Here is a 12,610-nt window from a genome sequence, read left to right as displayed (position 1 = left end):
AGTTTTCTCAATTAAATCTCATGTCAAGGTCTTTTTAAGCGGACTATATGGTATTAGGGTTTTCTCATTATTGGAGGCTGTATGGTAGCCTATAACGGCTTACATCCACTTCATTAGAACCTTGGTGGATAGTTGTCTCATTTGCAATCATACCACATATTCTTTTTTTTATATAGATACATGTACAATTATTTCAAGCAGAAAAGAGAAAAAATGCAACATACGTAAAATTGTGATTCATATATTTTCAAAAGTGTGAATTACATGTATTTGCTTTGAAAATAGCAGCTGCTGAATTATTTTTTTTTAATCAATAAAACTTCTCCAGTGACTTTTAAACAAATTTTCAATGAAGACTTTTTATATCATCAATGTTACAATTACACCTATGGAAACATACTTTATCAATGCAAAAATTATGCAATACAATCTAATAGCACCAATAAGGCAAAAGCTTATCATTTTCTCAAAAATATAGCACATATAAAGGGATTTCATTATGCAATCTGACTGAATCAGAAAGCTGCTACAGAAAATACAAAGAAGTTAGTATTTTGGTTTAAAAATAATTTCTTCTCCTAACATATGAAGAAGACACATAACAGCTTTAGATCTGTCATACCGTTGATCAGTGAAATTTGACTCATAGTCCATCATTTTGCTGCAGACTTCAGTCATGGTTGGAAGTAGGTCAATGTCTTGTTTATTGTCGATCTTCTTCTTGAACACATTGTACATAGCGGTCAACAATACACCACCTGAATCTTCTGACCAAGCTATATGCTCTGAAAAAGAAATGAAGTTTTGCATATCTTTAAATAAAAAGTAAGATTATTGTTGAAGGTTGTTCGGTGACCTATAGTTGTTAATTTCTGTGTCATTTGGTCTCATGTAGAGAGTTGTCTCATTGGCAATCAAACCAAATCTTCTTTTTTTATATTGGCATTTTAAAGTGAGGTTGACAGTCATTTTTTGTCACTGACAAGTTTTTTGTCATAAAAAATAAAAGTTACTTTGACCAAATGATGTAATGAAATAAGAGAGAGCAAACAAAAGTGAAAAAATCAGAAATAATATCTTTATTACTAGAGAATGGTACCTATTTTGAAAATGTTATTTACAGGTGTCAGAAATAAATTTGAGATTATTGCAAAGAGTTATACTCATTGTATGTGTAAAAATTATATTCATCCATGATGTCTTCCTACAATTGTTAATACAGATTAAATTTACTGCTATTTTAATTATGTATGCTTTATTAACTTAGCAGTTAGTAGTAAAATATTTGTTATTTACAAATGTTAACATGTTTTAGTCGACCATGGAAGTTTGTAACGACCTTGACTGGCTATACAGCCCTTGAACGGTCGGTCAGTACACCTTATTAAATCATTATTGATAAGGGGAAATACTTAGAAACATTTTATTAGTTATTTTAAATGGGAATTCATTATTGAAAATTTCATTTTAGTAATTGTTTAAAGTTTAAAGGACTTGATCATTTATTAAACTTATTGATAAATTAAGTTATGAAAGGTATTTTAGTGAGAAAATCAAATTAATGCTATAAGTTAATATTGTATTAAATTTAAGAACAGAAATGAAATATACTTATAATCTTTATTTTTATTTCATTTCTATTGAATACATGTTAGACATTGCCTAAAATTTATATGAATTGAACTTTAAAAATGGAAGAATATCTATATCAATATCTAATGTGAAATTTTTACAACAGAAGAAAATTTATGTTACGAAATACCATTGTGATATAATATGTTTGTAGGATTTATCCATAATAAACTATGATTATTTACACATCTTATTTCATAACGGCTGTGCTGTTACATATATTTTGACATAAGTAACAGCTGAAAGCAATTCATTATTGATGCAGCTCCTAGTAATATAAAAAAAAAGCTTTTGTTTCGAAAAACAGAGGTGAATTTGTATTAAAAGCTGATTCTCTATAAGTGCAACAATACCTTCAGTGCTAGCAAAAGCAACCATAAAGTCTTGATAACAAGGTGTCAGTAGCATATCTTTCATTGTGACTGTATTATATATAATGTTGGTATCATCTTCCTGGTGACGTGGATCCATTGTGGATCTATTGAAGAAGTCTCTCATTTGTGTAATGTCTTGTTTTTGTGCTACATGAATATCAAGTCCTTTGTCTACTGCCTTCATGTTATTTCTGGATCTACAGGCCTGGAAAATAAGTCATACAAAATATTTATGTAGAAGTCCAATTACAAATAAGTAGTATTCACATTACTATTAATTTCTTATTAAATGACGAAAAGTATATAACAGTTCAGTTCCCATTAAAAGATCTTGGTTTCTGTTTAACAACCAGTGTTCCTAATATAAGATATACATATATGCATTATGCTTTAGTGTATAAGCAACACTTGGGGAATGTATCAAAGAGACAACAGCCCTGATAAAGAGAATAAAGCAGCTCAAGGCCCAATAGGTGTTCAACACAGCAAGAAATCACACACGCGGACACATGATTGAATAATTCTAAGGTTTGTTTCTGAGGCAACAAAATATAATATCCTGTCCTATTTTAGACTTTGTGATATATCTTGTCTGGAGAAAAAAAATAATACAAAAGTAAATTTATTGTGAATAAACATGACAGGAAAAGACATAAAAGAAACAGACAGGAATAAACAACAGATCTTGCATATGCAAAACAATCAGTATTTAACATGTAACATGAAATTAGTGTCTTGGTAAGTTGAGTCATATACAAAAAATACATGGGGAATGTGTCCATTGGAAACATGTGATTCCCCTGGATTGCATATAAAGGGACATAACTCAAGAACTGTAAAAATGATGATACCCAAATTTGTCCTTGGTTTTAGTTATGTGTGTGGTACATTGTAAAAAGCATTGATTATAAGATTCATAACATTTGTTTGAGGCAAACTTAAGTTAGAGAACAGAAACAAAATTTTAAGCATTTTTTCCATTTGAAAGGGGGCATAACTCTAGAACAGTAAAAGTGACACCACCAAAATTCACACCAGATCTGTGTTTTGTAGTAATTAGCATCGTGTGTAAGTTTCCTAACATTTGGTTGAGACAAACTTAAGTTAGAGAAGGAAACCAATTTTGAGATGTACATACAGATGGACAAGGTTTAAATTTAATACCCCTCCTCTCTCTATGGTGGGGGGGATAAAAATTGTCTTTATGATTTAAAACAAACAAAGTATTGACATTGTCACCTGTATGAATAAAAGTTTAGGTTTTCCTTCCATGTATGGACAGCTGTCAACATCAAATATTTCTAATATATCATTTGTCGGAATCATTGCATCGTATGTATTGATGGCATGCCCATATACATTGATATCATGGGGAATGTTCTCTGGTCTGTAGGGTCTTCCCAGCTTTACTTCTCCTCCATGTGATGTGACAACAATTACTAAACACTTTTTTTCTTTTAACGTTGGGTCTTCAGCACCTGAAAACAAACTTAAAGTACTATATACATGACACTAGTTATTTGAATTTAATCCAAGATTGTTTAAGAATAAAACAAGATGTACTGTAGCCAGTTTCACGCTGATGTTAACCTGCTCAAAGTATTTTGTAAACATTTAATTGATGAGAAATAAAAGAAAAATGCCTCACAGATGATACCATATTTCAGGAAGCCCTAATTTGCAAGATGAATGGACAGACAGAGGTAAACTAGTGTACCCCTTTCTCCAAGTGTGGGTATTAAACAATTAAATTTAGCTATCAACTCGTAATGCTTTTTCTGATGTTAAAAAAACCTTAAACAATGTATTTAGGTGATCTAAGGTAAAATATAATAAATTAATAAATCAAAATTGATGCTTTAAGCTGGAAGAGTATTAGTTAAGGATAAAAATAAGCTAAAAATAATGATAGGTCATGGAGCTCCTTTTTGAAATATTTGATTTATTAATTATGGCGGGAAAAGGCTGACTGTGCCTTTTACCTTATATTTGCATTGGTATTATTTGGGTCTCAAATCAATAGAAAGAAAATTAATTAATTTTGACTAAAAACAATTGTGCTGGTTTTTTTTTTGTGAATTTGACTTCTTTTAAATTTTCAGTCTTAATTGTCTGCAGGAGCGGATCCAGCCAACCATGGAACACCATGAAATGTTCACATAATAAATAAACTGTTGACACGATATGACTTGCCAAACAAGGGTCTTTATTGTGGTTTATGGCTCTTCTCCTTTAGACAAATAGATATCTGTTCTGTTCTGACTTTGCTCCCCTAAATTATTTTTAGTATTAGCTTCACATTGGTTTTGCTCTATTTCCAGCCTTAAACTACGTAAAAATATACTTACATTTAATTAATTCATTTTTTAAATCTTCTGTAGTTTTATTTGCAAATGGTTCCCATCTAACCTCAAAATTTAAATTGTAAAAGGTTTCAAACATATTCCTAAGATCTTTTTCAGCACCATTTCTGAAATCCCCATTCCCTATTGCAAATTTCTGTCCTGTGATGATGAGGGCTAAACCTGGTCTCTTATTTTTTTCATCAGGGGAGATAATATATTGTGTGTTTACAGATAGGTTTGGACTTTGCTCTTGTGAATTAACTCCTCTTCCACCTGTAGCTTGTAAGGATTCAGAAGTTTGAGAATTGCTAGCCTTCATGGCTTTTCCTGTGTCTTTGTAAACAACTGTTGTGGATGAATCCTCTGTTCCTTCTTTTTCATTGTCAGCCTCTCTCCTTGAATCTTTTGGAGATGTGACCTCTGTGATGGTTGATTGGTGTGGGTAGTCTTTAGCACACCCAGCAGGAATCACAGTTGCTGTGTAAGTTTGAGAACTATCACTTTTACTGATGCCAAAAAATCTGTAAAAAAAAAATATCATATGGTAGATTCATATAAGCATGTATAAACATATCTAATAGAACCAAGATTTTATCTTCTGACTTTAATTTTTCAAACTCTACTGACATTTTGCGAGACTTATTGACCAGAAATTGATAAAAGAAGGGGTATGATTCTCTCAGATCAACATTCAAACATAAAATATTACATTTTAATATATTCATTTGTTGCAAAATAAATTTAAAAAAAATGAATTGCCAGATTATTATCAGTTTCTCAGTTTTTCTGGTGCAAATACAAAAAAGTGTTATCTATGAATGTGCCTGTCCCAAGTCAGGAGCCTGTAATTCAGTGGTTGACATTTGTTTATGTGTTACATATTTGTTTCTCGTTCATTTTTTTTATATAAATAAGGCTGTTAGTTTTCTTATTCGAATTGTTTTACATTGTCATTTTGGGGCCTTCTATATCTGACTATGCAGCATGGGCTTTGCTCATGTTGAAGGCTGTATGTTGACCTATTGTTGTTAATTTCAGTGTCATTTTTGTCTCTTGTGGAGAGTTGTCTCATTGGCAATCATACCACTTCTTCTTTTTTTTTTATTATCTATGGAGTTTGTCCTATAGGCAATGAATTATCTATTTCACAGATGATAGTGGATATGTTCCTAATGTTGTGACTACAATCCAGACTCCTTTTCACAATCTGACCTACCAAATAAGACTAGTTACCAGGTGTGTACTACCATGATCAACAACACAGGTGCCACATAAGAAGCAGTATCTGCTAACCCTACACCTGAGATCACCCCCAGTTTTTGGCTGGGTTCGTGTTGCTTAGTTTTTAGTTTTTTATGTTGTGTTTTGTGTACTATTGTTTGTCTATTTGTCTTTTTCATTTTTAGCCATGGCGTCAGTTTATTATGGATTTATGAGTTTGTGTCAAACCATTTAATGATATGATACCTACTTACTTTTTTATGTTTTTCCCCAATCCATCTGAAAAATAAACATGGATATTTACAATTGAAAACAACTAATGATTTTTTTTCAGCAAAGATATACGTCCTTAAAAGTATCATTGTATGGATGACTGACTCATTAATAAAAGTATTGGATTATCAACAGACTGACAATTGACAGATCAGTAAAATGGACCTAAGGCTTGTCTTACTACTATGAAAATACAATTCGAACAGTCAAACAGAAAAATAATAGGACATAAAAAATGTTAAAAAATACTCTTGATGTTCTTTTAAACCAACTTTGAAGGCTAAATAAGTACTCAGTTGTCTAAAAATGAATGCTATTGCACAATAACTTTCATATTTGAAAATTCCACAGGGCCAAAATGTTAAACAACACTCCTAACTGTGTATTGCTAACTTATCTATATTAGTACCAGAGGCAGCCCCCCCCCCCCCCCTCCCCCCCCATTTTTGTAGGAAAAATTTGGTTTATTATATAGGGAATCTCGGAAACATGACTGGAGTGGGTGCCTCTTAGGTAGTCAGTGGACACCCAACCCCTTGTGAAATTTCTGGATCTGCCACTGGATATCTACAATAAAAGAATGTGATGTAGACCATATTTTGCCTAAAATGTTAAAGAATTGTACATAATATAAAACAACAACTTGAATTTAACATTATGCGAGTGAAAATACAAAAATTCTTCCCTTTTCCTTTTTAACATCGAACCCATTCTTTACACAGGTGAACTGCAAGGAGAATAAAAATCTTCACCTTTGTCAAATAAGAGTCCATATGCTGAAATGTCTCACCTGCTTCACTTATCATGATTAAAATATATGTTGAAAGTCTGTAATATGAAGGTTTTACTACAAGTACCACATACAAATGATATCATCAAGATCCATGAATATGAGGTCAAGGTCCTACACACTGCCCAGGGGCGGGACCAGGTAAGGGCGTAATGGGCGTATCCCCCCCCCTTTCAAAAAAAAAAAGAAAAAAGAAAACTATCGTAACTCTGCTAATATTAACATATTCATTATAATTAAACACGTACTCTGATTTCTTTTTATACTGATTCCCTCATCCAATGGGTGACTTTGACACCTTTTTTTAAACAACCAGAAACGGTAGGTAAATCTATACATGAAATGGTTGTTTTGTATGACACTTCCCCAATGGCCATTCTACATCTATCCGGGGGATACTCGCTTTATATATGATAAAGGATATGTTCCGACAAACAGGGTTGCATTTTTAGCCAAATTGTATGAAATAGGGTAATGTTTTTTTCATCTTGCATTGGAAGAGGTCAGGTTTGATTATCCAGAACGGAGTATAACAAATACAATGTACTTTGACCTATAATTGTTTACTTTTATAAATTGTGACTTGGATGGAGAGTTGTCTCATTGGCACTCATATCACATCTTTTTATATCTACTAACTTGAAAACAACGTTCAAACCTATAATTGTGTTGGGTAAAACCCCCATTTTTCATTTGTGTGCATGCAAAATGAATTTCTTTGTAAAGTTGTCTAAATACATCACAAACAACATTTTCCAAAAGACCAAAACAGTGAAAAGGTATAGTTTAACAAAACAGGTATATATATATATATATCAAAAGTTCAGGAAAAGTTATCATAAACGATTTATTTTTATTGTTCATGCCCATTTCATATAACCTTTTAACTGAATTTACAACTTCTTCCAAAGATTTAATATTCACATGTAAATGATAATAAATAATTTAAATGATCCTAAGGCGGATTATTTTCACCTATTTGTATCATGGAGTCCGGTATAATACTTCATAATTTGATGCTAAATTGTTGAAATCCAGAAGCTTCAACTGACCCTCACTATGGACCCCATAACAGAGCAACCGGAATTATGCCCCCTGGTAATAAAATCCTGGCCTGCGACTATTGAAATGTAAAGTAAAGCCTTATACCCTAGAATTTGGAATTTCTCGTTATTAGTCTACTGCTGTTAAGATCCATTCAATCATTTTAAAATACCAAATATAATTAATGGAGAGAATTCGGCATTAAAAATATCAAACCTTGACACTTAAACTATAAAATGCACATGCACCAATTTAGGAACGGTTCCATTAGTACATTTCACAATTATTTTATGTTTTTTAGCCAAAAAAAAGGTCCAAAAAATTTTCGACTCGCTAGCTAGCCAAGAGATTATATTCTACACCCCCTCTTTCAAATAGTCTGGAAACACACCTGCTGCCAGACAGATAAATGTACACATCTTACAATCATTCCATATACTAAATATGGTGACCCTATCACTTAAAATATTGTCCTATGAACCACAGACAAAAGGTAATGGTCAGATGAAACCTACCAGTCAGACAATGCACAATTTAGTCATTTCAAACATAAAATATAGTTCAATTTTCAACTATATTTTAACTTGAAACAAAGAATTATTGGAATTTAGGAGGGTTAGTCATGCATGCATGGCTAAGAGAGGTTAGTTAGTTCATACTCAGTAAAGGTAAAATAAACCTTAGCCTTCCTAACTTAAGGTACCTGCAACAAGGTATGTCAGAAGTACCGAAGTATTCTACCATCTAAAATACAAAGCTATTACACAATTTTTATATATATAGAGTTAAAATGTGGCCTTTTTTAGTCTTGTATTATTTTTAGTTTTAGTTTCTTGTGTACAATTTGGAGTTTAGTATGGCGTTCATTATCACTGAACTAGTACATGTACATGTATATATATTTGTTTAGGGGCCAGCTGAAGGACGCCTCCAGGTGTGGGAATTTCTCGCTGCATTGAAGACCTGTTGGTGACCTTCTGCTGTTGTCTGTTCTATGGTCGGGATGTTGTCTCTTTGACACATTCCCCATTTCCATTCTCAATTTTAATGCTGTCCTTGCAGCTGGAATGTAATCCCAATTCTTGTCTACCATGCCTACTGCAACGTTGTTTGAGTTTTTAACTTGTTTAATGGTATTTTCTGTGACTGATTTTCATTTTAATCCATATGATTATGTTGATATATTTAAATAGTCTGTATCTTTAATCTTATTCTTATTTTCAAAAAATTCTAAACAGAGAAAGGTAGTCATCATGAACATGCATGCCAAATCTAAATTCTAAATAGAACCAAAAGATTGGCAGACCTTGTATGCAATTTTCTAAAAGACATTTTGTTTCCAAATTTGTACATACTTATCTTTTTCTATTTTTTTTCCATACATGGAAATGTGAGAAATACAAATAGTATATATTTTTTTCAAATCCAAATTTTAATTTTGAATAAAAGATCATGAACAAAGATGAACAAATAAAATTTTCATAGATCTTTACAATATCATCAATATGACTAGTCCATAAAATTATCAAAAATATGATGGATAACTTGATACCAGAAGAAGAAGAAGAAGACCTCATACATAAATATTTGGACTAAGAAACAACATAAACTTTATGATAAATCCAAGGATTTGTATTACTATACAAATCCTTGATAAATCAAATACAATTTCTAAATTTTGACCCAAGTTATTTAGAGTATAGCTATATAGACCCTCTTTTTGGCCTAAATGCTATAAAAAAACAATATAAAAAACACCGGCATTGAAATAGGTTAGTTATGGGTTTAAGAGACTTACTATATGTCTAACAAATTAAGAAGGGGTCTTTATGCTCTCTACAAAAAAAATAATATTTGCCTGTAAATTTTCCTTGTTCAGTTGTTGTGACTATTAATTATACTACATTGTAATGGAACTGGAAACTGTTCGATCTGTTGAGATTTCAATGCCCTGATAGTGGGATTATTGTTTTTTTGTTTTGGTTGTCAGATTATCTTGTCATGTAGTAAATTAGCATTTGGTACATGTAAACAAGTCAGCCAATATAAACTGTTAAAATTGGTGGATTTGAAATAAAGAATAATTATTAAATTAATTAGTTTATATGCAAAATTCTAATATGACGTGCTTCTTTATCTTTGTAAACAACACTGTGATAAAATTTGCGATAAAATATACTTAGCGCAGACTCAGAGATATACATAATAATGGCTGTTACAATATACTTCCCACGTAAATCTACATGTATTGGAACCTATTTGCAGACCCTTTGCCGATTTTATTGTTATAAAAAGTGCAAATAAAAAAGACAAAATAACTTTTATTCTTATTCGTATGCATAATAAAAAGAAGTAATGCACAAGAGCTCGGAGAAATCAACAAAATAAAAAATTAATAAAATTCTGTGAAAGTCTATTGATCTTTTTGGCGCATTTAAGTCATTTCAAAACATGACGTCATACAAATGAAACCGCTAAAGTTGAAAGTTTTCTGTTACGTGAACCATCGGAATTTGTATGATATTGTATTAAAACTGATTTTTTTAGGTAGGTTTTGTTTTATTTTCTATTCTATTGCATTATTCGCATATTTACTCATTTCAGCAAGTCAACATGGCGGCTCCTTAGTTACAAAATGTCAACTTTTGATTTGATGGAAGCTTACAAGAAAAACATGTAAATTAAAAATGGCAAATGTTGGGTTTGAGAATTTAAAGAATTAAATAGGTTTTTTTTCTAGCAGTTAATTCTCGAAATAACCTACGCAAGCTACATATTTATAAAGACATTTGAGCTTTATCTAATAGGGAGTAAAAAAGAACAGACACACACACAGCATACCCACCCTTGCTTCAGTTTTTTAATGACCGTATTTGTCCTATTAAAATCGAAATAATTCATGGAAGCCATAGATTGTTGGAAATTTACACATACCACTGGGCCGTGATATTCAATTTTATCCCTCGCTTACACTCAGGATAAAATTTGAATATCACGGCCCAGGCCATGTGTAAATTTCCAACAATCTATGGCTTCCATGAATTATTTCTTAAATAGTTATTAATTGTTTACCAAAAAATATTAATAAATTGTCAATGTATAAGTGTTGAAAATAAACCAGAAATAGTTGAAAATTAAAGTGGTCGACACTTTACTTGACTGCTAAGAAAACAACGTGTCAAAGGTTAACAGTTACAGATCATAAATAATCCTGATAAAAACAATTAACTAGTGTGCAATAAAAATAATGTTCACAATTTCAGTTCCTAATTAAATTATATAATGAAAGCATTCTGGGTCTCATGAAAATATAGCCACATTGTTTTGAACTTTTGTGAACTTCGTATTTCCACCAAAATTTCAAAATGGTGGTGCACTGTCGGGCCTATTTTTGTAGTTCTAATTGTGGAACCTACATGTAATACTATATTTTTACGAAGTCATATGCTAATGCCACCTGAGAGGGGGATAGGACATTTATCAGGACTCCGGGATCAGGTGTTTTTAAGCTTGGGATTTCGGGATTGATCATTTTTGGATCCGGGAATTCTTTTTTCGAATTTCAGGACCTCGGGATTTCGTGTTTTTAAGCCTGGGATTTCGGGATCTGGTGTTTTTAAGCCCAAGATTTTGGGATAAGGACCCCTCCTACCCCCTCTCACCTGAAGACCATTACTAAGAAAAATCAATCCTGATTATAATAAAATATTGCACACATAAAAAGGAGTAGGCAATTTTATAGGAACAGTATAATTTATTTACACTGAATTTGGTGTAACGGTTTCAGTCCCTTTCAATAGTATAATCACAAGCACTTGTTTCTATCAATTGGAGGACCAACTATCAACGTATATTTACGTAAATATACGTTGATAGTTGGTCTTCCAATGGATATAAACGAGTGCCTGTGAGTATAATAGTCCCAGGAACAAGAACAATCCAAACAGTTTGAAACTTAACGATTCTTTTTTATACCCATAGAGCTATATGTTTCATATTTGCAATCGAGATCAGGAAATTCATCCTTTCTGTCAACATTGTCGGCTTTTCTGTCATCCATTGCTTCAGATGTTTCGAAGAAAATATGGAAAGTTCGGAAAATCCAAAGCGAAAGTGAAAGCGGAAAGGACAAGACAGCAGCCCAAGTTCTATCCTGGTTCCCGGGACTACGTTCCAGGTATTAGCTATTAGCCATACTCTCTCACGAGGTATATGTGTAACATACTGAATATTGCGATCGGGAACCAGTCTACCCAAGTTCTCGCTAGCCTGGGATCCGGCCTAATCTAGCTGCGCGTCGTACAAGATTAGCCAGGACCCCAGGCTAAAGTTCTCGCTAGAATGTTTTCTTAAAGATCACAAAAAAATATGACTAAATACCAACTTGCATAAAAAAAAAAACAAGAAGTAACACTTCGATTAATTACAAACACACAAACAAACAAAAAAAAAATGATGAAAACAATCTAACAACAGACATTAGAGATGACGAAACAATCAATAAATCAAGGAATTAATTTTGCAGCCAATTATTATCCGGCATTATATACACCTTATCTCTATTTGTCCGCCATTACTGGATATCACACAGGTTCCCGTAAAATTTTGACTTCATAAAACAAAATATCTGACGCCACAATGGAAAAGTGATTGTTGTATGCGTCAAAAGTTCAAGCGACCGGGTCAGCCGGGATTAGCGATAAGGTGTATTAGAAACCGTTCTCACTCCATAGAATACCGAGATGACTGATAGGGCAGTTTTAAAACCATTTTTGCCTTCTTCAATATTCGTGCATGGAACTTATTGACGTTAGATATCTCATCTATCCAGTCTTGTTGGAGATATTGTTTCAGCGGTAAACCGGCTGAAGTACTAGAAATTTCTGGATTTTAATCATCAAAACCAAGATCAACACTAATAATCATTCCCC

General features: G+C 32.3%; 1 protein-coding gene across 1 annotated transcript; it reads right to left on the bottom strand.

The window, feature by feature from the left end:
- Window positions 1-353: 353 nt before the first annotated feature.
- On the bottom strand, window positions 354-11,811 carry LOC143072321 (caspase-7-like). The gene is made up of 6 exons (XM_076247201.1): window positions 11,655-11,811; window positions 5,827-5,851; window positions 4,355-4,872; window positions 3,246-3,484; window positions 1,986-2,211; window positions 354-785 (listed from the first exon to the last, which is right to left on the bottom strand). The coding sequence occupies exons 1-6, from the start codon at window positions 11,737-11,739 to the stop codon at window positions 547-549; spliced, it is 1,332 nt and encodes a 443-aa protein (XP_076103316.1). The 5' UTR covers window positions 11,740-11,811; the 3' UTR covers window positions 354-546.
- Between the last annotated feature and the right edge of the window lie 799 nt (window positions 11,812-12,610).

The sequence above is a fragment of the Mytilus galloprovincialis genome, chromosome 4 (genome assembly GCF_965363235.1).
Source record: "Mytilus galloprovincialis chromosome 4, xbMytGall1.hap1.1, whole genome shotgun sequence".
In the NCBI taxonomy this organism is placed as follows: Eukaryota; Metazoa; Mollusca; class Bivalvia; order Mytilida; family Mytilidae; genus Mytilus; species Mytilus galloprovincialis.
The sequence above is the reverse complement of the archived record's forward strand: the minus strand, read 5'-3'. Positions and strand labels throughout refer to the sequence as shown.